At 42.9% G+C, this 25,134-nt stretch overlaps 1 protein-coding gene across 1 annotated transcript in view; it reads left to right on the forward strand.

Annotated features, from left to right (window-relative positions):
• Nucleotides 1–13,319: 13,319 nt before the first annotated feature.
• Nucleotides 13,320–25,134, forward strand: part of MAN1A2 (mannosidase alpha class 1A member 2) — a 151,114-nt gene continuing 139,299 nt past the window's right edge. The window contains exon 1 of the mRNA XM_074896783.1: nt 13,320–14,179. Coding sequence (XP_074752884.1) covers nt 13,872–14,179 — 308 coding nt within the window. The 5' untranslated portion in view covers nt 13,320–13,871. The remainder of the gene's footprint in view (nt 14,180–25,134) is intronic.

A 25,134-nucleotide genomic window follows, 5' to 3' on the forward strand; every position in this document is an offset into this window, starting at 1 on the left:
CTTGAATCTTCCCTGGCTGTGTCAGAAATGCCCTGATTGCAGGCATCATCTTCAAAGTCTTGTCACTTAATTAAATCAGAACTTTTCTTTTTCAACTCGTTGTTCAAGTTTGAGATACTTTGGAGATAAGATGGCAACAAAACAGGAATTCCCCCTGCTTTCCAGATGAAAGAGGCTGAAACTGTTTTTACTTAAACTTAACAGAAGAAAATTCAGCAATTGGATAAACCGCGCATGGGAAATTTTTGACAGCAGACAATTATGGGTAATCACAAACAAAGGATTAGAATTTAAACCCTTATGCAGCCTAACCAAAGCGACTATTACTGATTCAGTAAAAACTATGCTGTAGATGATGTAGGTATTGAGATTCGTTTAATCTCAACTTTTCTATCTTTTTTCTTTTTTTCAAAAAAAATGCTCAGTGTAGGCACATATTTATCTTCTTCCCACAATCTGTGTTCTGGAGCACTGAACAAAGGCAGACTAAAGGGAATTTTTGAAGGATTTTTCAGAATTAATCTTGGGTGCTTTCTTCTTAGGTATATTTCTCTTTTGGTAATGATAAAGAATAAATGTTCCGCAGTGGAACATTTATTCTGACCTGTGGGGAATGTGTCATGATTTGTTTCCTGCTTGAAGACTGATGAAGCTGCTAGCATATGAAACACTAGTTGTTGGCCATGCTGACAAAAAAAGGCATTTGTAGTTTTTAAGAACTGTCATTAATCATACCTCGTGTCAGGCAGTGAAGAGTGCGGCAGTGCCAGCACATTTCTAAGAAAAGAAGGAGCTGACAAAAAGGGAAGCAGGACTAAAAGATTGTTTTGTGACTGGTGGTGTGCCTCTTCGGTGCTGTGTCCCGGAGGCAGAGGGGGCTGGTGAGACAGGGAGTGGGGGTTCCCGGGCAACTGAAGATGAGAAGCTGAGCTGCTAATTCAGACGGTAACTTGTACAATTCCCATGCCTCTGTGAGAGGTGTGGAAGGTGGAAGTAGGTTGCTTGCCCTAACTTTTCATTCTTTTGCTTCCCAGGGTCTGTGCCAAGACTATTATGTTCCTGTGTATCTTTAAATGGTTTTAAAAGTGTGCCAAATTAGTTTCCTAATACATTTCAATTGTTAAACAATGTCTGTGAGGGATATGATGTGTAGCTGATGGCAGAGAACATCTAAGATTTATGTACTGTCACCAACTCTACATGAACTTTAGTGCTATAAAGCTGTACTTAAAACCTTCTGTCTAATGTAAACAACACATTTGTTCTACCTGTTGGTAATTAGGTAAATAGACATGAAAAAAAGTGAAATAGCATAAGCAGAACTATACCAGGCACAGATCTACACCAAATGTTACAGGCATTTGCATTATTTATAATAGCATATACATGAACAATATCTGAATATCTGCCATGAGAAAAATTCAGCCAAAACTAAGCTTCAAACTCTTCCTAAAGAGAAATAAAAACTGAATGATAATGCTAGTACTTTAACAGTAACATCTGAGCAAAAATTAATGGCTATAAATTAGTCCAATCAAATTTAAAACAGATTGCTAGAAGACTGAATGAAGAATGAATTTCTGGAACATCCTTGCACACTGAGATGTAGATGCAACTCAGGTTGATTCAAATATAGCACAAAGGAGGCAGCAAATGTAGGCATGGGATGTCATAAAAATATAACTGATAAATTGAGAAGCTGATAAACCTAATGATAGGAGAACAACGGGTTGGGGAGGATATCAGTTTAACCCCAGGCTTTCTGCCAGAATTGCTCCTCTACACAAGCAAGCAGCTGGGAGAGAAGGAGTGTAGGAGCAAGCATCAGGTAGAAACCCGGCCTGGAAATAGCTACACAGGTCTTTGTGTCTGCACAAAAAAGCTACAGAGCACGCTATGAAAGAGTTCCGTGATGCAATATCTACCAAACACATCAGAAGAGCGATTGTAAAAAAACCACTGCAAGTTACAGTGATCTCTAAGGCCTTCTATAAATAGTCTTTTGTCTCAGAGAGACACCTCTTTCCTGTGAGTACAACTCTGTGTGACGCAGCTGGCCCACTCAGATCTGGGTCAGGTTTGTTAAGGAAGCTGATTTTCTGTATTTGCGCACTCCTTATTTAGGCCAAACACATGTGCTCCCCCTGAGATTTTGATGGAAACTAGTCAGTTGCCTGGGTATACCCCTGCACCTTTATTTCATCATTTTTCTTCTTCTCTGAATGGATACTGCCTGGTTACTCAGACCTGGAATTTCTCCCCCAGCATAGCATTTTACTCTTTGATATTTCAAGCTTGTTCCATATTTAAATAATTGTATTTCAGTTATTTCTATTTCTGCTTTCACTTTCTCTGATGGTGTTCTGTCCATTTTATACATTACTATATGAACCATTTGTGCCTGGTTTTATTAGGTATTCTCGGAAACTGCACAATCTTCCTTTATCCTGCTTACGAGGAGCTTATTCCCACTCATTCCATCTTTAACCCAAGTATTTTCCTGCCTTATGTGTACATCTTTGCGAGCTAGTTGGGCTCATCACTACAATTGCTGGGCTTTTGCTTGGCATTTGAACCTTTTCTATTACACCTGCCAGCTGCTGTTTTGCTGACATTGTCTGGCATGTTTATTTCCTTTGATACTTCATTTTCCTACTAGCCTTTACTGAAATAGTTTAAAATGCATTGCTTAGTATCAGTAATCTGTGTCTTTTAAAGGCCTTTGGGATTTTGATTCTGTGGTCTTTTAGATATTCCTTTCTTTAAACAATCACAGGTTTTCTGATCATTAATGAATAGTGCTGATTAAAAAAAATAAAACACCCCAAAATGCCCACAACAAACAACAAAACTCTTCAGAGTGGGGAAAAAAAATCCTACTTCCTCTTCTTTTTTCTGAGCTCTTGTAGAGAAAATGGGTAGCAATTCTTCCTATGGACACAATGTTCTTCCTACCTTTGCATTAGCATTTCAAAACTATGTTCCCTTTTATCTCCTTATACAAAATGCAACTGATACTTCTCAAACCAGTGTCATTCATTTACTCCTCATCCATTTTACTAGCCCTAATGATATTCATGCACAACAGAAAGTGCGGGTTGAATCTGAACTTTTTCAAGATTTCATCAGCATCTCTTGTAACTTTTAGAGCTGCCAGATTATTTACATGGTGTCACAACAGAGACTTTGGAACTTTGTTTTTATTGTGATTTTTCTGTTCTGAAGCTAGTAATTTTCATTCAATATCTTAGAATCATAGAATCAATTTAGGTTGGAAAAGACCTTTAAGATTATCTAATCCAATCGTTAACCTACCACTCCCAAGTCTGCTACTAAACCATGTTCCTAAGCACCACATCTACATGTCTTTTAAATACCTCCAGGGATGGAGGTATTTAAACCACTTCCCTGGGCAGCTTGTTCCAATGCTTGACAAACCTTTTGTGAAGAAATTTTTCCCAATATCCAGTCTACACCTCCCCTGAGGCAACTTGAGACCATCTCCTCTTGTCCTATCACTTGTCACTTGGGACAAGAGACTGACAGCCATCTTGCTACAACCTCTTTTCAGGTAGTTGTAGAGAGTGACAAGGTCTCCCCTCAGCCTCCTTTTCTCCAGGCTAAACTATCCCAGTTCCTTCAGCCGTTCCTCATAAGATTTATTCTCTAGACCCTTCACCAGCTTTGTTGCCCTTTGGACATGCTCCAGCACCTCAATGTCTTTATTGTAGTGAGGGGCCCAAAACTGAGCACAGCTTTTGAAGCGTGGCCTCACCAGTGCCAAGTACAAGGATAAGATCACTTCTCTAGTTCTGCTGGCCACACTGCTTCTGATATATGCCAGGATGCTATTGGCCTTCTTGGCCACCTGGGCACACTGCTGGCTCATATTCAGCCATATCCAGCCATCAACCAACACACCCAGGTCCTTTCCCACCAGGCAGCTTTCCAGCTTCTCTTCCCCAAGCCTGTAGCATTGCATGGTGTTGCTCTGACTCAAGTGCAGGACCTGGCATTATCTTCCACTGCCTTGTTCTTTTTCCTATATTTACTGGAACTTGTGATTTCCACTTCAGGGATTCCATTGTATTCCAGTCCTATTAAATGCAAATATTAGGTAACAAAAAGAGAAAACATAAACAATAAGCACAGCACTCATGCTGCAGTCTTTCAGCTTGACTTCACCGTCTGCATCTATCCATGAAGGAGTATGTGAAAATCTAGCAAGGGTACAACACAATAACCTGCCAATGGTTATTTAACTATCAGATGGAACATAAACTTCCATCACAGCACTTATAGGGAGGCTGGATAGGCTCCCTGAGGCATGAAAGGACTAGCTGCAGAGCTCTGAAGATGTTCAGGTAAGATCAGCAGATTTTTATTCATGTTTGAGAGAGAAGGGAAGAAGCTGTCTTCATTTTTCCTGAGGGGGAGATGGCTCGGTGTTCTTAGTTGTCAGAGTGTGTGCACACATGTGTGTGTGTTTCTGGAAGGGAAAAGAAAGAGAATGTATAATGACGATGAAGGTATATATTCATAGATACAGCAGAGCAGAAGTTCCCAGTCTAATCTCTGTGGGTATTTCCAGCAACAGTGACAACACTGGTCAACACGACCAGTAAAGACAGTAGCAGAAACAAGGTTTTTTTCTCACCTGTTGCCACATGCCCAGATTTCCCCAGAAAAGTTCTGTTTTGGTATTCAGAATTTCAGACTTCTGAAACTTCAGTGTATCTAGTAGATCCAAGTGGCTGCAAGTCTCCTGCATAGTTGTTCCAGCTGTGCAGGTGTCATGATGGTTTCAAACACAGACCTCACACAGTTGAGCATACCTGTCAAGTAGAGCTAACACCACAGGGATGCCCTGGACTCAGTGACCATCCATTTGCTATTCAGTCAGTTGAGCCTGACCAGCATTTCCAGCAACTGCTGGGTTCATTGTGTATGTATGACTTGGATCATACATCCATTTTTGGCAGCGAAGCTGGTGCAGGGTCTGGAGCACAGGTATTATGAGGAGCAGCTGAGGGAACTGGGGGGGTGTAGTCTAGGAAAGAGGAGGCTGCGGGGACCCTCACTGCCCTCTACAGCTACCTGAAAGGAGGGTGCAGAGAGGGGGATGAGTCTCTTGAACCAAGGAACAAGCGATAGGACAAGATGGAGTGGCCTCAAGCTGTGCCAGGGCAGGGTCAGAGTGGCTCTTAGGAAGTATTTCTTTGCAGAAGGGGTTGTTGGGCAAGGGGGGGAGTCCCCATCCCTGGAGGGGTTGAAGAGTTGGGTAGACCCAGTGCTGAGGGATCTGGTGGAGTTGAGAACGGTCAGTGTGATGTTAATGGTTGGACTGGATGACCTTCCAAGGTCTTTTCCAACCTAGATGATTCTGTGATTCTCTGATTCATACATTAATAAATGCAGTATGACCCAAAAGCTCAGGCTTACTACTCAACACACACCTACGCATATCTGGGAAATCATAGACCAGCAGTGGGAGGTCACTCGGTGTCACATGGCAGAGCTGGAATACAGGCAGGGACTCACCAGGATTCGTAGCTAGAAAGCCTCATGCAGTGGGAGTGGGGAGGGTATTAGAAGGTGCATAAGGCACATGCTAGCTGCTAACTAGAGGTACTTTGGAGACACCATGTAGGGCGTTTGCTGGATAAATTTCCATTGCAGCTTCTGCAGTGAAGCCTTGCAGTGCTAGCCTGATGTTTGGGTATGTGTAATTACAGACCCAAACACAAAGTCAGCTCAGAGACTGTGGGAAGGAAGAACGGTGGCCAGCTGAGGGCTGGGTGGCTTTAGAGGACTTGGAGAGAATGATGGGGGAGAGGGAGAAGGTATTAGATAAGTCAGGCGGAGGATTATTGAAAAGTGTAATGGGTAGACTGACAAATCAAGAGAAGGCCTTGTGTTCAGGTGATTAATATAATCTTTCATGGAAACCAGTTCCACTGGCTTGATTTTCAGCCTTACAGAGGTTGATGGGAAATCCCTGCCTTACTGTTTTCAGTCCTGATGGTTACCTTGATGGCTTCACAAGGTAGCAAGGATGAGCACAATGCTTGGGCCACAGCAATGCCGCTCTCCCTGCTGCACATGCCAGTCTGCAGTGAGCTAGGTGCATGCAGGCTAGACAACAGTATGCCAGGAATTTGTTGGCTGAGCATAGCGTCCACGCAACAAAGTCATACATTTGCCCACTATAGCTGGTGATGGTGCTCATGATCTGGCTTTTTTCATTCATTCGGAATAAGGGAGCATTGGTACATGAATCTCATATAGTCCACAGTGTATCATGCTAAATGACAAGTACTGTGGCTGGTCAATTTGCCTTCATGCCTTCAACTCCACCCTCAGGCTGGAGCTAGTCTAGGAAATCCCAGGTATAAAGACAATATAGATATAGCCTGGGAGAGCTTCTGTTTGTATATAGCCTTTCTTCTTGATGTTATTTTTACATCAAGTGATATATTCTCCTTTAACAGCAGAATTCTTCACTGACTGTCCATGGACCAAGTCTAATTCAGTAGCATGAGCTGAATAATATTTTACCTGAAGATTAGGCTTCCAAAAGATTGGCTTATCAGCTTGTTGTAGTTCTAAGGAAGTTTAGATTTGAATGTCCATCTTTCTTTCATGGTTTTTCTCTTTCTAAAGAGAAATGTCTTTTAATTACTCTTTTACCATGGAAGGAACTAACCGTGGAACTATCAACAATGCAGTCATAAAATGTCAAATGGCAATATATGCAGGGACCATTCAATTTTCTACATATTTATGACTGACTTTCTTTTAATAGAAAACTTTTTTTTTTCAATGTACAGATATAGAATAAAATAACTTGAAAGCAAAGAGTGCAATTGGATCTCATTAAAACATGGAGTTAGTGAAATGGTGACAGATGGGCCCTGCTGGGAAGGAGAAGATCATTGAACGAGACTGGGATAAGTTAGGGAGTTTGCAATTATAAAGCATGTGGCTTTGTAATTTCTAACCCCCAGTTCTGCAAAGTAATCAGTGCAGTTGGGCCCATATGCCTGCAGGAAGGCTCACTGAGACAGGCATGAAGATCTGTGTCAAGGAACAGGGACATACAGATATTCTAAAACATAGCGGTAAGGAAGCAAATCTATCTCTTTTCTAGCCAAATTTTAATCTGCCCTCTCCAGAATGGAAGAACACGTCACGATGAAATATGAAGCTGATTTTCATGATCCCCTGTAGTGGTTACCAGACTGTGGATGGAATTTTAAGAAAAACATGAGCCTTTGGAATATTGACTGATCTGCCACTGTTAAGTGTTGTCCATCTCACTATGCCTGTGGCAATGGGTGACAGTTTTTCTAATTATGTTTCTAAGAGGACTCTGACTTGTTTTTTATAATGTTGAAAGTCTTTATCTTGACTCATTTCTGTAATAAACTTTTGGCAACGGGAAGCTATAATTTATTTACTTAGAAATTTCTCATCTCCATTATCGTAAAGATGTCTTAGCAATCTATTTTTAGGATTGCACAAATGGGGCATAAATCCTGTTTTTCTTTTAAAGCAGATTGTGCTTGGATGTAAAACATCAAATGTGTGAGATTTGTGTCCATCTGAATGATCAGCCTGGGTTTTATTTCCAGGGACAACCTCAGTCATCAAGTCTCATCATATGCAAACACAAACCACCATGCAGATGATATATTTATCTTGTTATGTTATATATATATATCTTCCATATTTTTAACAAGCTCCAGTAATTTAGGGATGGTGCTCCCAGTGCACACTACAGGCAACTATTTGGTCTGAAGGTTCTGAAGCCATGCAGCTCTTGGCCCTTTTTTCTGAGCACCTGTGGAAAACTTATTTTCAATTTCTCAGCCAAAGAATGGCGGTGCTGCTGTTGATCCCAATACACACTTGTAGATCTCATGTTTTCTTTTACAGTCTGATATTTATGCCCCTTTTGTGCCTCTATACAAAAGTTGCCATGAGTAAGTTCAATTTTCATAGCTGCAAATTTACTGGTATAGTCTAATACTTTTTCATGGCTCCCAAATTCCTTTTTGATGTTCAAGTCCTTTCATGCCATAGAGAAGCAGAGAAGAAAGCATGGAAGTACTTGAAACGTTAATAAATAGGTGCTGGAGGCTGATATTATAGGCCAACTGGGTGTAGGAGGAGCTGGTGTCTTAGTGATGAATCAGAAATGCTAGCAGAGGGGGGAGGCATGTCAGAAAAGACTGGGAGGATGAAGTGACACTGTAAGGGCAATCGCACACAAAAAATTATCTTTCCAGAAACACTTTGAATGGACCTGAACGGTCCAAGACTGCCTTTGTGAGAACCAGAGACAAGGAAGCAAGACAATGTCTAGGTAGAACAGTTTGGCTGAGGTGATGGATAGGAAAGTCTGTATCTTTGATATGTCACACAGAAAAAACTCAGCAAGGTGTGATTCACAACTTGGATATAAGTATATAGGGAGTATTCAGAGCAAAACACCATGCATGGGCTATGAGTCTGAATTAGGAGAAAATTCTGTTCTATACCTCGATCAAGCAAGGAAGTAGGAGAATGAGATCACAAAATCATCTCAGTTGGAAAAGACCTTGAAGATCATGCAGTCCAACCATTAACCTCACTCTGACTGTTCTCAACTCCACCAGATCCCTCAGCACTGGGTCAACCCAACTCTTCAACCCCTCCAGGGATGGGGACTCCCCCCCTGCCCCAGGCAGCCCATTCCAATGCCCAACAACCCTTTCTGCAAAGAAATACTTCCTAAGAGCCAGTCTAAACCTTCCCTGGCACAGCTTGTTCCTTGGCTAAAGAGGCTCATCCCCAGCTCTCTCCCTTTCATGGAGTTGTAGAGGGCCATGAGGTCTCCCCTCAGCCTCCTCTTCTCCAGACTAAACCCCCCCAGTTCCCTCAGCCGCTCCCCATCAGACCTGTGCTCCAGACCCTGCACAAGCTTTGTTTCCCTTCTTTGGACACACTCAAGTAATTAATCATCAATATAGCAGTATTAATCATCCTGATATATCCACATTTAGGATGAGCAAGGACTCATCTTCCTCATAAAGATCTAAGGGTAGAGGTTCTTTGTAATAAAATGGGATCTGAATTGGAGAGGTTGATTTGTGAATTGTCCACATAGAAATAATAGTAAAATGTACGCTTACATACATTCAGCAACACAGGGAGGAGGTATAGAGAGAGCAGCGAAATGGGCCAAAGACCAAAGTCTTGTGGCAAAGCTTGGCTGTGTGTGAATTAATGATTGGAAGGATAGGATGCAAAACATGAAGACAAAATCACAGAAACCACCAGATTTCACAAAGAGTGTGCTTGCTGGAGCCCAGTCACCATCTGGCCTGAGGGGACATGAATGCTGTTTCAAGCTGTGTCATACTTTCCATGGAATGTGGGAGCCATAGGAAAGATTGGAAAGTGCTTGGAAGAAAACTGAAGAGGTGGCTTTGCAAATAATGATTGCAGACTGTGTGCTCAGATTGTGATGCTAGAAGGGATCATTGCAGTCATTTCAAGAAGAAAGAAGTAATACATGAATATGGATCTGTTCCACAGGACTTTGTCTGCCTTTGAAAAACGTGAACTACCCTAATAACTTTCCAGAAATGTTGGCCTGTGGAAATACAGTGGCTTTAGTGCTGATGATCAAGAACTTTTGCACCTCAAGCTCCCAGTTACATTAGTAATTGATCAAAGCCAAGGTGGTGAGTGCAGGAAATTCCTGATTCTTGTGAAAACCTTTACATTTCAGCACAGGACACTTCTGAGAATGTTCTGAGCATCTCTTAGAAAACACTGATAGATGCAGTCTATATAGTGTAGCACAGGGTTACAAAAAACCCAACTAATTCAATATAGTTCTATATTTAATGTTGTTCAGCTACAGAACAACACCACTGCAGCATGGAAAAACACTGGCAGGCTTACAGGGATATGTATATTACCCAGTATGACAGAACCAAAGGATGAAAAATAACTCTTAGTCTTTGGTAAAGAGTAGAGAAGTCAAAACAAGCACAAAATTGTAGAAATACAAAACTTCATCATGGTTTAGACACAGATGCTTTAGCATTTGGAAAGGTCATCATAAACTACAAAACCTAAAGAAATGTCACTTCCTTGCAATGAGCTAAACACAAAGAAACATTTTATAAAGAAATTGGAAGCTTCTGCTCAGTCTTTTAACGCAAAAGAAAAACTGGCAGTTGGCAGAGAAGAGTGAAGCAAAGGGCAAAAAGACTGAAGAACAAAAGTCTTCATGGACTGATCTTTTTTTTCAGACTGTGTGTGAAAGCAATATAACAAGTGAAGACTTGAACATATTTGAAGATACTTCACTTTACCAGATCAAAACTAGAAGACAGCTGAAATGGCCAACAGACCAGTTGAAGCCCGTTGATTCTGTAGTAACAACAAAATGTTAGGTTTAGTTGCCATACTGGTTGGAGTGCATTGTAGTATCATTGATAATACAGCTCTTTCCTATATGCCCTCTCTTTGGTATCTCTGTCACACACTGGTTCTTTGTTTTTTATCACCTCATGGCAGAGTTTCTCACTTTATTCCGTTTTCTGGTTTTTAATACTGCAAGATTAGTGAGTAGGATCCAGCTGCCTGCTGCATGGCATTGTTGTGGGTCCTCTTTGTTAAAACCAGAGAAGAGGAAGCAAAAATATAAGTTGATGGAAGAGTTTAGCTGGGTGGACAGATGGGAAAGGCCATTATCTCTGATACGTTATGCAAAAACATCCATCAAGGTGCGATTCATAGCTTGGATGTGAGGACGTAGGGAGTGATCAGAGTGGAAGTGTTAGTCTCATGTAAAAGAAGATGGTCTCCTTCACCTTGATCAATTAACTTCAGATAACCTGACTAAGTGTTTATTTAACCGGATTTTTTTGACCCATCCACACCTGTGCCACTACATTGACCATCACAAGTTATTTTATTAGCTCAGCTGCTTTCCCTGGAATGCTCCCAAATTAACCTCTCTTGAGAGCTTAGTTTCCATAGTACACCACACTCAGACCAGAACCGAGCAGTAACCTTCATTAATTCAGCATGTCCAGCTGGACTTGGGACTTTTTTTCACAGGCCAGCCTAATTCCCCAAGGATTCAAAACATATAAAGCAAAGTATAAGACTGATAAAGACCTAAATGCCTGGTATTACTGTTATCAAACCTCCTCTGCTCAGATATCAGCAGCTGCTGTGGCTGGGATCAAGGGCACCCCACTTATGGGCACTGGCAGCATTAGTGGCAGTGGAAGCCACTCTTGGCTCTGTGCCTGCTCTGTCTGCCTGCAGGACGCATGACTCAACACTTTCTCTCCCGCTTTCTTTGTGCGTTTACACCTGTAGACTGGATTTCTCACCTTTCTGGAGCTCGGCTGGGGGGTTCCCCAAAGGGAGCTGCAGCCTGCTGCTTCAATTCAGTTCTCATCCTGTCACTCCAATCACAATCTGGGGACACTGCCTTGCACCTTGAAGTCCTCTCCAGTTCAGCTAACTTCAGCAGGCTGAACCGACCAGTCCTCTCCCCTGCCTTTCTCTTTCCTTGGCTGGGATTCTGCCTTGTCTGCCAGGTTCATTAAACACACTCCATTCTCCATCACCTGGGAGTACTCAAGGCTCCAGTGCTATTGTTAGATCTTTAAAAAGTGAAAAGCACCCTACTTTGAAAAGAGCTGTAGGTGTAACTTGTCTCCCAAACTTATGGACCTGCTTTTGTTCTTTTAACTTCTCTGAATCTGGTTCCTGCAGTTACCTTATCTAGGCCTTTGCTTGACCTTTCCTTTTGCATGAAACCCTTTACAGCCTGGGGAACTCTGCCTTATGCATGCATGCAGACAGCAAACTGTGAGTAGGGTAAACTGGTCACCTTTAATATTTGCAAAGGGTAATGCAGGTGTTTTCTGCCTGTCACTTCATCTATGCCCCTTCTCATTGCACTTCTGCTTTAACATTCCCAAGGCTTTGAAGCAGCCTGGGGAGCTGGCACTATTTCTGGTAGGTCCCCAGCTGTCCCAGGGCAGCTGCTGATGGCAGGGAGCTCTGCTATCCTGGCCAATACCCTCTGGTAAACTGGCTGAACATGAGCAGTGTGCCCAGGTGGCCAAGAAGGCCAATGGCATCCTGGCTTGTGTCAGCAATAGCGTGACCAGCAGGGACAGGGAAGGGATCTGACCCCTGTACTCAGCACTGGTGAGGCCGCACCTCGATGTCTGGGTTCAGTTTTGGGCCCCTCACCCCAAAAAGGCCATTGAATGACTCGAGTGTGTCCAGAGAAGAGCAACGGAGCTGGTGCAGGGTCTGGAGAACAGGTCTGATGGGGAGCGGCTGAGGGAACCTGGGGGGGTTTAGTCTGGAGAAGAGGAGGCTGAGGGGAGACCTCATCGCCCTCTACAACTCCCTGAAAGGAGGGTGCAGAGAGGGGGGTTGAGTCTCTTGAACCAAGGAACAAGCACCAAGACAAGAGGTAATGGCCTCAAGCTGCGCCAGGGCAGGGTCAGACTGGCTCTTAGGAAGTATTTCTTTGCAGAAGGGGTGGTTGGGCGTTGGAATGGGCTGCCCAGGGCAGGGGGGAGTCCCCATCCCTGGAGGGGTTGAAGAGTCGGGTTGACCCAGCGCTGAGGGATCTGGTGGAGTTGGGAACGGTCAGTGTGAGGTTAATGGTTGGACTGGAGGATCTTCAGGGTCTTTTCCAAACATGATGATTATGTGAGAATAACCGCGCAGGGGGACGGCAGCCAGGTGCCCTCGTAGGGTACCGGTATGTGTTACCGCGCTCCCATCAGAACTCGGGGCAGCTCCCCAGGGACTCGTCTGTCGTGCCAGGCACATTCCGCCCCCACGGGGCCGTTTTACGAGGTCCCCAGGATGATTACGCGGATCTGGATTAGCCAGATCTGCGCGATGTTGTCTCAAAAAGGCACCTCAGGTTTTGCCACCCGACCCACCGATCCTCGCCGGCGACGAGAGCGCCTAGGAGCGACACCGGCGCTGCCGCAGCGGTGCAGCGAGACGCCGCTTCCCGCAGGGGGGCAACGCCGAGCCGCCGGGGAGGCCGTGGCGGTGGCGGGAAGGCCGAGCTACCCGTCCCGCGCCGGGCCGCCCGCCCCTCAGGGAGCAGCGCGGGCGGGCCCCGCCCCTGCCCCGCCCCCGCCCCGCCCCTGCCCCGCCCCTGCCGCCGAAGTGGGCGGGGTCCCCGGCAGCGGCCGCCTGGCGGCCTCGCTTTGCCCAGCGCGCCTGCGCCGCCCGCCGCCGCCGCGCAGGCGCCGTGAGGGCGGGGAGAGGGTCCGGAGTGGATTTGCGGTGGCCGTTCCCGGCGCCGCTCGCCGTTCGCAGCGGGGCGGCGCAGCGGGGATGAACCTCCGCCCGGCCCGGCTGAAGGGACGCGGGCGGAGGGACGCCGAGCGCCAGGCCGGGCCCTCAACAGCCCGCTTGCCGCTGCCGGCGGAGTCCCGCAGCCGAGCGGCCGCGGAGCTCAGGGAGCGCCGCTGACCGGAGCCGCCCGCTCGGGCCCTGTCGGCCCCGGGGGGAGGGGGGGGGGGGGCGCGCAGGTAGCGGTGCGGCCGCGCCCCAGCCCGAGCCCCCGGGGGGGCGGGGGCCGTTGGGGCGGCCCGGCCCCCCCTCCTCCCCTCCCGTCCCCTTCTCCGTGCGGTGGTTCGGCGGGCGAGGGGGGGACGCGGCCCGGCGCCCGTGGGGAGGATGGTGAAGCCGTCGCCAGCCCCCGCGCCGGGCCGGGAGGCGGTGGAGCCGAGCCGGGCCCGCGGCGCCAGGCCCGCCGGCCGCAGGGGCTGAGGGGATGAGCCGTGCCCCGGCGGGTGGTCGCTAGCGGAAGGATGACCACTCCCGCCCTGCTGCCGCTCTCCGGGCGGAGGCTGCCCCCCCTGAACCTGGGGGCCTCCGCCTTCCCGCACCACAGGGCTACCTTGAGACTCTCCGAAAAATTTATCCTGCTCCTTATTCTTAGTGCCTTCATCACCCTGTGCTTCGGGGCGTTCTTCTTCCTCCCCGACTCCTCGAAGCACAAGCGCTTTGACCTGGGCTTGGAGGATGTGCTCATTCCTCACGTGGACACCAGCAAAGGGGGCAAGAACCTCGGCGGCTTTCTCATCCATGGGCAAGGGCACGACGAGCACCGGCACAGGTAGGTCCCGATCAGGGTGCGAGGGGGTTCCCCCCTTGGGAGCAGGACCGGGAGGAAGGGAGATCCGTTAAAACAGCCCCTTCCCGTACCGCTGTCGCGCCTTTCTCCCGCATTCTCACGTCTTCCCAGTGTCTATCAACTTCTGAGCGCTAGCCTGGTGTCCTCCAGCTGCTGTAGGGAGCTGTGGCTCCATGTTTTCTTCTCCCCTGTGAATTCAGCCTTCTGGCTAACGAGGGCTGGGAGGACAAATGTGAGCCCTCCTCTAGTGATTCATTTTTCTCAGCTGCTTCCCTGGGTCGGTCGTGGAAGGAAAAGGGTTAAGTTACGGCATTTGTGGCAACAGTATAATCGACTGAACAACTGCTGCGTCTTTTCTGTAGCTTTTATGTGCTTACTCAAAACAGCTGCTTGTTGCCGAACAGTGTAGCGAAAACTTTGATCTGACGAAGACTTCATGCTGTGGCCCAGAGGCTGTCAGCCTATGACGTGCAGGATGCAGAACTAATGTAGATGGCACAGTCGCCTTTTCTGGCCCTTAAGATCGCTTGTTATGATGTTATTCCAGACAATTGGAGGTGCCGGTGGCTAAGTTTCCTTAACTGTGTTTGCCAGTATGAAGAAATTTGAGACAAAATAGTAGCTAAGAGTAATGAGAGTAAATGTCATGCTGTTGATAGCTTTTTGGGGCCACCTAAAGCTTTGTGCGGTGCAAGGCTCTGAATGTTAAAGACTGAGTCATGTGAAGTTAAGCCTTCAAAACTGAGATTAAAAACTTAAATGAGGATTGTACAGTATGTTTGCTTCTAACATACTGTAATTGCTTAAATCCTACCCTAGTGCCTGGATCACAGTGAAGCTGACTGATGGCTCTTCACTGTCAAAGATGTGTAAAATGTGATGATGGCTGGTAAAATATATGCTTTTCCATACTCAAATGAGTAATACAGTGAAATTTAAAGAAAGGTTACTTATGCTGATAGTGTTGCTTTGAGAAAAGTTTAAAATACATCCTATTGTCATGGTACAAGAATCATTTAAAGGTTATTTGTGCTACATTAAAAGGTGAGGGCATAACTGCCTCTTTTTATTCATCTGTTATGAGTTATAAAGTCTACCTAAATACTGTGATACTGTGGTATTTTTCCTTAAGACATCTTTGCTGTTGGATGTCTTGGGATACTTAGGAGCTCTTTCTCCCTAACTGAAAGGGCATGGATGCTTAATATTTAACAAGGACTTCTTTTGTCTAGCATGTTAATCGCTGGTGCTGTTAAATTTGCACAAAACATAGGTTTAGAGCTCTCTAATATGCTTTTGAAGTTCTCATCTTTCACTGTTCTTTTTTTTGTGATCTTATTTCTTAGCTTCTCCAGTCACTGCAGTACATGCGGTCAAAATCGGGTTCTAAAATAGAAGTCAGATGAAACAAAAAGAATTGTTCAGAAATTTTCAAAATTCTAGCTGTGACTGTTGTACCTTGTGTTGCCCAGTAGATGGGCTGTAGAAAAAGTTTGTTGATACTGATAGTTTTGGAGTGATGCTCTTGGTTAACCTACTTACGTGGTGGTCCTTTTCAGGTTTCCTCTTTCAAGTGTAATTACTGAGGCTACAGCTATTGTAACAAAGTGCATACTATTTTTATCTGTCGTGTAGATAAGCAGTAACTTACAACTGGAGCTAAATGGATTTTGCTTGCTTGGAGTCTACTCTTAAGCAAAGTGGCTATCCTGTCATCAGTTAACTCTTCCATGGTTCCTCCATTAGCTGTGAATGTGTATACCTCCCCCTGCTCCCCACCCAAAATTGTCCCTGTCACCTACATTTTTCTGTGTCTGCCTTTTGTGTTATTTGAGCAAAAATAGATATTATTCCTGTTGGGTTTAGCCCTGCAAACCATTGGATTCCTCTAAGCATGTCCTAACACCTAAAAAACCCCTGCCTGCTTAACCTGCTTGTAAGACACTTGTGTGAATGCCACAATATGCATTGTGATGCAAGTGCTTTACTTCTGGAGCAACTTTTCTGGCTTATTGCCACATAGTCTTATCAACAGGCTATTTGCTAGCTTGGAGCTTATGTGGTGATTGTTTTTCATAAAGGAGAACACCTATAGCCATTTTCATTGTTGAGTTCCTGCGCCTGTATTGCAGAGACATTGACAGATGATATTTTGAGAAAGTATAGGGTCTTCAGTAGTGAATTCTACATTACTTGTTATCTCAGTTTGGGATGGAAACCTTACTATCAAGGAGCGAAGTCGAGTGTGAACTACTCTGTAAGTGTCAGGTTTTGGATGTCACTGAGGAATTATGGTACAAAAGATCAAGAGAAATTAACCTACTGGTAATACGAAGGGGAATGTGGTCTAAGATGCGAAGTGTGATGAATTGACAAGCTGTATTTCCAAGATTTGTGGGACTTCAAAAGAAACTGGTCAACGATCAAAGGTCATTAATCTGAAGTATACACTTGATCATGAAATGACAGATGTTTTGATTTAGTGACTAAAGGAAAGTGTTTCTTCTGTGAATGGTGGTATTGACTTCTATCAAATGATAAAAAACACATATTATTATGCGTCTCCCCTTGTATATAGGCTGTAATATTTTAATGCTCGTTTTCTCCTACCCTGTAAATTTTGAGCTTTGTAGGTTCCTGGAGGGATATTCATTTTGCTATCTTCTAGCAAAATTACAGCAGTGGTATAGGTAGAGGGTTGTCATGCATCCATGCTTTAGTGTTCTGTGTACAAACAATGGTTCTCACTGGACCTTCTCTGTATTCCTCACATTCCTTTCCCACCTCTTTCCCTGGCCCTCCTTGACATTCCTGAGTGTTATTATTGTTACAGTGGTTACCCTTTGGTGACATTTAACTTTACATCTTCCATTAACCTGCTTTTTTACTGCTCCTGCCCCTCTTCCCTTTTTCCCTTCCAGGCAGAAAAAGAGGGGGAAACCTCACTCCCTTCCTGATGGTCTTAAATATTCAAGAATTACAGTGTCTTTGCCTATTATACAAAGAAAACCAACTTTCTTATGGTTAAAATCTAGAATAAAACTGCAATTTATGTTTTGGGAAATGGATGGGCTGTCATTCATGTTAATACTAATTTTTAGCTGTTTCATGGGTAAGCTCTTCATGTGCACTTGTAGGATAATGCATGGGGGATGTGTTATTGATGTTGGAAAGGTGTACCACAAAGTTTTGCCTCTAGGAGGAGGGAGAGTGGGAGAGACTCGTCCAGGACTTGTGAAGATATGTGCACATGCGCTTTTTAAAAATCGATTTTGTTTCCCGAAGATTAATTTCTCTCCATTTCAAATAGGATATTGCAGAGATTCTGGAATGAGAGCAGCACAGTTTCAAAGACACATCTTGCCACACAAACTTACACATTACTCAAAATTGGTTACGTGGTTTGAGATAACTCTTACTTCTTCCAGACCTCTGCATCTCCCTTGCCACTTGAGGTGTTTCTCCCTACACAGTTACTTTTCAGCTGTCTTGGGTATTTTGTTCTTCAGTACCAGGTCTGAAAGATAACTTTGGAACTTAAACAAAACATTCTTATGGCATCTTGGCATCTAATATAAATGAGTGAGAATGCAGATGCCTTGTAATCTCCCTGGTTTATCAGATTTTTTAAAAATAAGATTATCTGTAATATGAAAATTGAGCAGACTTGTTTCTTTAATGATGTGTCAAGCAGATGTTCTTTATATTACTTGACAGAAGTTAAGATCATTTCTATGGCAAAAATACATTAATCTTAGAGGCCATGAATAATGTAATTTTATGAGCTCAAAGCTGCAAAGCCACTTTGTAGCAGTGCTTGGACTGCTATTGTGCCAACAATTCAGTCCTTCAGAATTTGCAGAGCTTTATCTTCAGCTGCTAAATTCCCCTGTGTTACTTCAAGTCATAATTCCTGTTAGTGTTTAAAAAAACCCACCAACCCTCACGTCATCAGATTGATAGCAGGTGCTGCTCATACAGTTGACCACCTCAACTGCTTCAGCCTTTGTGTCTGAGTAGGTATAGCTCGGTGTTAATCACACCTTTGACTTTGTTTCGGTGAAGCTAAGGAATATTGACTTCCATATTATGCAGAGATATATGCTCAGCAGTCTGATATGATCAGCTGTGGGTCAGCAGCTGTATCGCAGTAGTCTAAAAGTGCTCTTTCTTCTGTTGCTCAGTATATGGTTCTCTGTGGCAGCTGCTGTCTTTGCTCTTAAGAGGTGAAGGTAACAAAAATGATTCTGAAGAGTTTTCAGTCTTAATTGCTTCTTTTAAATCCTGCTTTTTTTTTTTTTAAGAAACATGAAAGGCTTAATGTGCTGCTTTTGAATACCTTTATCTTCTCTGGTCTATATGACTTAATTAGAGATAGTAGAAGTGGGCAAAGGAGGTAATTTAACCTCTTGTTACTCACTGGGATCAGTGTCTCCTGTCATCCTCTGCCATGCCATCAAGTATAAAAGTGCATAAAACTCTTTGCTCTTCCTTTCCCAGCTTTACTTGAGGCACAGCTCATTAGTGTAATTAAGACTATTTGCTATTGTGATCTCAGAGATCCTGTTTTTTTACCCCTGAAACATCAGGAGCCACTGTACCGTTTGGACCCCAACTTGTACTCTGTCCAATTTTTTGTTGCATGAAATTGAACCTATCTTCAGAGTAGACTCCACAGTCTCTCTGAAACGTGGGCGCTGTTTTTAGACTGAGGTCCTTGATATAGAAGCAAGGGGGTTTAACGTGCAACATGTAGGAGATGCAGGTCCTCATGGTGACACTTGTGGAGCTGAAGAGGGCAGGGACAGTACGTTCCAAATCAGAGTGCAGAAACGTCTTGGACGTTTAGGGCAAAGAAGTTGAATCAGTCTTCAGCTGCTGAAGCTATTGAAAGGGCACTGCCCGTTTTTTTCTGGAGACTTCTCAGCAGGAGTTTTTAGTAGTCATGTGTCATTCTCCATTCTGGACTCTGTTTTGACAACAGGCTTGAGAAATTAAGCTGGTACTTGAAGATTTATGTGGTTTTGATTTCTCTTGACTTCTGGAGTCCCACATTATACCCTTAAACTCAATTTGAATTTCTCCTTAAGTTGTACTGGACTGTGGGAGAGGTGCCCTCTTGTATTATTTCAAAGGTTCTGCTGAAATTAGCGCATTATGTTGTAGGCTGACAAATGCTTTCATCTTTGAATTGCAAAATGCAAATTCTAGACCATCTGTCTAGATGTGCTCCCTCCTCCCCCCCCCCATCTGCTGAACAGCCTACATCATATGTAGAGTGCTGCTTTCTTCAAGTTATCTTGCTGTACTCCAGTTTGTCAAAGTATTTCCTGTGTTATGAAAGACAGGAGACGAGAGATGGTGTTCTTCAGTTCTTATCCTTCTCAGTGTTTTTTTTTTTTTTAAAGTAAGTTTTAACTTGTTGGTTTTCTGCATGATCTACACTTTGTCTACATGCTGGAAAACAATCAGGCATGGGAAAACTGCAGAAAGTCTGCCGTCTGGATTTAGGCCAGCTAGTGGGTGGGAGGCAATAGCACTTTGGTTCATTTGGAGTTTTGGAGATTAAAATCTCAAAAAGAACTTTAGCATAAATGTGGGTTGCTTGATGATGGTAGCAGTGTAGGCAATAGTAAGCAGCATGGCTAGTTGTGGGCATACTGCAATGTAAGAGTTCTCCCATCTTCTGATCCTCTGTTTCCTGTAGTAAATACAAACATCTCGATCCTACTCATCTAGTTCTGGGTTATGGGGTTTTGCTTCTTTACAACAAATATATGTAAAACTAATTACAAGTTTGGCAACATCATTTGTTGTATGTGTACATGTTTTCATAACAATTGAACTGAGACAGAATATGAGCAAAGAGGAAAAAATTTTGTAATGCCTTTCTTCTCTGACGTCCTTCCCTAAGAAGCCTATACAGTCCAAACAACAGTCAGCATTTTTATTCCACCATCCCGCACTTTCATTATTGCAGTTCTTGATGTTGAGAAAAGTGGTCTGATGGGTAGGCAGCTGTTTCTCACAGTAGTTACTCAAGCTAACGAAGAGCGAACTTCAGGGCATGTTTGGATATAGCTTGTGGGATTTGTTCTTTTCCCTTCACTTCCAGTTTCAGGCTCAAGTGAGTGCCTCAATTCAGTAACTAGATCATCACTTTATTACTAAAATTCAGAATTCTGTTGCAAGATAACCATTTGTGAGCAGAAGGGTGTTCAACAGGCCAATGAGGTAGTAAGGCCAAGAAAGGGGAAAAATAAGGACCTTTCCCCTGCTGCCCCAACCCTTGAAATGAAAAGTCTGAGGGCTCTACACGTCCTGTATGATTGTAACTTTTCTAAAGTGCCTGCATTTACGATGTAGTTATTTACCTCTTATTTGATTGGTATGACTGCTGCTATTTGTCTTCAAATTTAACAAACAGATTTTACTTTCTTAATGTATTGAAAGAGAATACACTTATTCATGGTAGGGGGGGAATGCAGAGAAAAGTCTTGAGTACTGCAAAGTTCTTGTAATACATGCTTGCTCATAAAATTTGTAGGCTTTTGTTTTTACGTTGTCTGATCTAGTGTCCCGTACAGAGCAAATTATGTAGTTTCATCCATTCACTCAAAGATCTGGAGGTTCTGTATCATTTGTATTAGGATTTGAGGATCTCAAGAAATAAGGGAGATAATTTTCCCTGATAACTTCTGGTTTTGTTTTTTGAGTACCCAACCAGGTACACTGGTGTTTCTAAAATAAAAAAAAAAAATAAAAAAAATAGAGAAGGTAGGTTTTCTATTAACCTTTTTTCCAAGCTAGAGACTACTTTTTAAAGGTATCTTTAGCCTTGGCAAACAAAGTTTATGTAGCTGTGCTGTATGTTCACCTGTGGTGCTCGCTGACCTTGTTCTATTCTCTGTTTCCTCTTTCTCCCCTGTAGCATCTATCAGCAGCAAAGGGTGACCTGTCTAAATAAGTTTTCTATCTTGTGTGTATCTCAGTGCTGGGTGAAAGAGAAAGACCTGAATTAGGGACAGTGCTGAAGGAAGAATCAGAGCTATGAGCCCAAGAGTCATTTGTAATACTTGGTCTGCTGCTAATCAGTCTGCACAAGTGCTGGGGCTGGTTCAGTTAAGATGTGTCCCCTGTTCTTCACTGATTGCTGGAGAAGGGTGGCTGGAAACTAAAGCTGTGGCAGGAAAGAGCTGGGTTTTATGGGATGTCAGTAGCAATGGGTGCATTACTGAGGAGGTAGGAAACATTGGGACAGAAAGCTAAAGGCCATTGATGTATGAAATAAAGGGCTATGTTATTTCTGCTCCTTACAGGATTTATTTGCCCAAACACCAAGTCATATTTCTGATTCTGTCTTGCTGCCTTCATTTTTTAAGATTTTTATAATGCAGACCCATCAACTGGTTTACCTTGCATTCAGCATTAGTTTCATTAACGTTTTATGTGCTTTCTTACTTGATAGTCACCTCTTAAACCACCAGAGGATTTTGTAAATGTTTCCTGCTTGCCATCATGCTGCTATTGAGGCCTACAATGGACGCGTAGCTATTTTCCATTATTCTACTTGAGAGTGCAAGTTTGAGGTCTTAATTTGGCTTAACATTATGTAATCTGATCAGTATGGCATGAGCAAAATTACAGCTTCAAGGGAGTGCAGAGGATGAAATTATTTTCTTGCTGTATAAAGATTTAAGAGCTCTTAAATGAGATTACTTTGTGTCTATTAACACTAGCATGCAGAAATGTCAGTTTTCACATTTAATGTGTGCTGTTAGCAACTTGGAAGACTTTTGCAAGATGACATTCATCTCATCTGAGGTTTAGCACTGTAGGGCAGCAAGGCATTTGAAGCTTCCACAGGCAAGCTGCATAAGTAGTTTCTCCCTTTCAGTAATTTGTTACCATTTTGTTCCGGGACCTGCTGACATGTTTTAACTGCTTAAGTGTATGGTCAGGCCACTTAGGATCAGGTGGCTGTCAGTGGTAAATCAAACTAATCAGTTTTACTTTTTATTGGATCAAACTGAATGTGCTCACAAAGGGTAAGAAAGATATCTTGCCTGTGGGAGCAGCATATCCCTTAAATCTTTCAATGGGAAGGGGAATATCACAACTGCCATGTTCTTGCTCTGAATACCTTGCTGGATAAGTAAACCTGTGCTGAATACACTGGGTTGTACTCATGGTTTAGGTTTGTCTAGTAAGAATAACTTACAGCATGTGCTGTTTCCTTCAGGAGGTTTTTCTGGATACGTTGTGATCTTTACAAATGTATTGCATTTTGAGTGCTATTTACTATTTTCCCTGTGCAAGTTAGGGAATCTGCTTTTGCTCCAGAATACTTGCATCCTTTCTCTAGTATATTTTTAGAAATCGTAATCCAGAGCTGACATTCTGGACTGCAAACTTCCTGCTTGTTTTCTTTACTTTTATGAAATAAAATTTGCTCCATGCTTTAAAAACAAACTTGAGAAAACACCTACCACTCTCTGGGCTTGTTTGAGATGTCAAAACTAGTGGGAAAGATGCTTGTTAGAGAGGAGGGGAGTTATTTTTCTGGATAAGATACAATATTCTCCTCCCCTGCCCCCTTTTTATTTTCCCCTCAGAGAGAGAAAATTTCGTCCTGAAAAAAATCATAGGGTGAACTGGTTTGAGAGTCATGTTTCTAACGACCTTTTAAATCTCTTGTTAATCAGGTTTATCTTGGAAACACTGAAGACTGTTTAATTCTAAACTTAATAATTGCAGATGATATGAGCATGTGTCTGTTTTCCCAGTGCTATAATCACACATCCTTAGTTTCCTAAAGGCATCTGTTCTGCTGTCGTTGGCTTCTATTTGAGTGGAAAGTGTTCTCCAAATTATTAAGTAACACGTGTTGAATTCTGAATTGCAATGCACAGTGTTCTGGAGAAGAAAATACTGCAGAGGGGTAAGTGGGCTCTTCTGCATCATGGAGTTCTGATGTTAGAAAGTGTATTCAAGGAATTCAGATTTCTGCTTTTGTGAATAATTCCACCTTCTAGAGACAGTGGAATCCACAGTAATTAAAATATTTAATGGGTCTGTGAAACAGCCATTTTCCAGTAAATAGGAAAAATCAAAACAAATGAGAAATAGTGCTAAGAATTAAACAAATGTTTAATTTAGGTTTTATCACTATATCTTGCACATTGTTTTAACTGGTGGTTACTCTGAACTGTTAAAAATGCTGGTTTAGGTACTTACAAACATGCAAGTTGGATCTACCAACTGTTAGACTTGTTAAGTTGGTCCAGATCAGTGCAGCGAAAAGTTCAGAGTATGAATGTTATGCCTCTTTCTATGTGAAATGAATTACTAATTCATGTCCCAGGTAATGGAAGGGAGCTTAACTGCACTGCAGTAACTGTCACCCTGATGACTGAGAATTTTTTTAGTTTTATATTCTGTCTGGGAATTTCCTCATATTAAGGGACAGATTCCTATGGAAGGATACCAAGGTATCTGTATATGTGATCTCTGTAAACTGCTCAGTGAGGTGGATAATCAGTTGTCACTGCTGTTATTTCAGTATTTGCACATGAAACTTTGAAAGCAATGGTTAATGAGGTGACTGGTATTCTCTTGGAAGTTTTTATAAATAACTTGTTATGAACTTGGTTCAGCTTTTTCTTGTAGTGATGTTGATGAACAGAACAACTGGGAATTGTTCAAAGTTGTATTGGTAACCAAAGGAAGCTCTTTTATAAAAGCAACACTGAAAAACCTTACCCAAAACAAACAAAAAAACTTGATGTGTGTATTACTTGATGTGGAAAACAACAAAAACAAAAAAACAATGATGAGATGAGAACCTGAAATCTTTCTGGCTGGCTTTTACCCAGTCCTGTGTTGGCATTGCAGCATTTGATAGCTGCTTGCTGACCTGAGTAGGCGATGGGAACAATTTATTGACTCAAAATCAAATACCTAATGGTGACTTTGTTCTTGTGCGTGTTTATGAAACAACAGAATTTGAGATTGTTACTAATGCTACACGTGAACCCCAGGTTCTTGGTTTGCTCTGGTTTTTATACATCTGTAGTATTTTGATATGTTTATTTTGGTTTCTATAAATCACTTGAGCACTAATTTTATTCAGATGCATATGCTATTGCAGTTATGCATAGCCGTTTGCTTGACACCCCCTCTCCCCTCTTTAAACATTCTTTTTGCCAAATAGCATCTGGCTGTCACACTACAGTGGGGCTAGATCATCCAGTCTACTGCTATTACAAAGAAAAATGATGCTTGACATATTCGTGTCAATTTGGCAAGATGCCTGAATCATTATGCTCAATGAAATATGTGACGTTTCAAGTGGTAATGTAACCTGCAGAAACACTTGCAGGAGAATCTTAAGGCACTGCAAAGAAAATGACACCTTTATGTGGTCTGGGAGGTTCAGATACAAATCAGATGATCAGTCCCCAGCACAAGATCATGATTTAATCCATTAAGGTATGCAGTTTTATTCAAAATTTTTTGTACTCTAGAATTTGCTGGTGGTGCTGCCAGGAAAATTTAAAGTTCCTTTTGAGTTTAAAAGGAAAAAACCCAAGGAAATGTCTGTAGAGCTTCCTTTCATACAGTAACAAGTAAACAAAGCAACAGCCAGCCCAAACTCCAAAGTGGTGTGTGTAATTTTTTAGTAAGTCAATTACTTGCTTGGTTCTCTAGAAAGTTTGTTTTGAACTTTTATGGGTTCTTGCTGTGGAATTTTCAGAAAAAAGCAAACTATGTAAGTGTCAAGTATTCCAGTAACTAGAATGTATATGAAAGCATAAAAATTTAAAATATTCCTTGAATTTGATACTTAACAAATTTGTTTTTCTATCTCACTTGTTACAAGAAAAAAATTCTGCAACCTGTGCAGACAGTAAGTAGAGTTCTTCCAGGCTGCCTTG

This window comes from Athene noctua, chromosome 1 (assembly GCF_965140245.1).
Source record: "Athene noctua chromosome 1, bAthNoc1.hap1.1, whole genome shotgun sequence".
NCBI classification, from domain to species: Eukaryota; Metazoa; Chordata; class Aves; order Strigiformes; family Strigidae; genus Athene; species Athene noctua.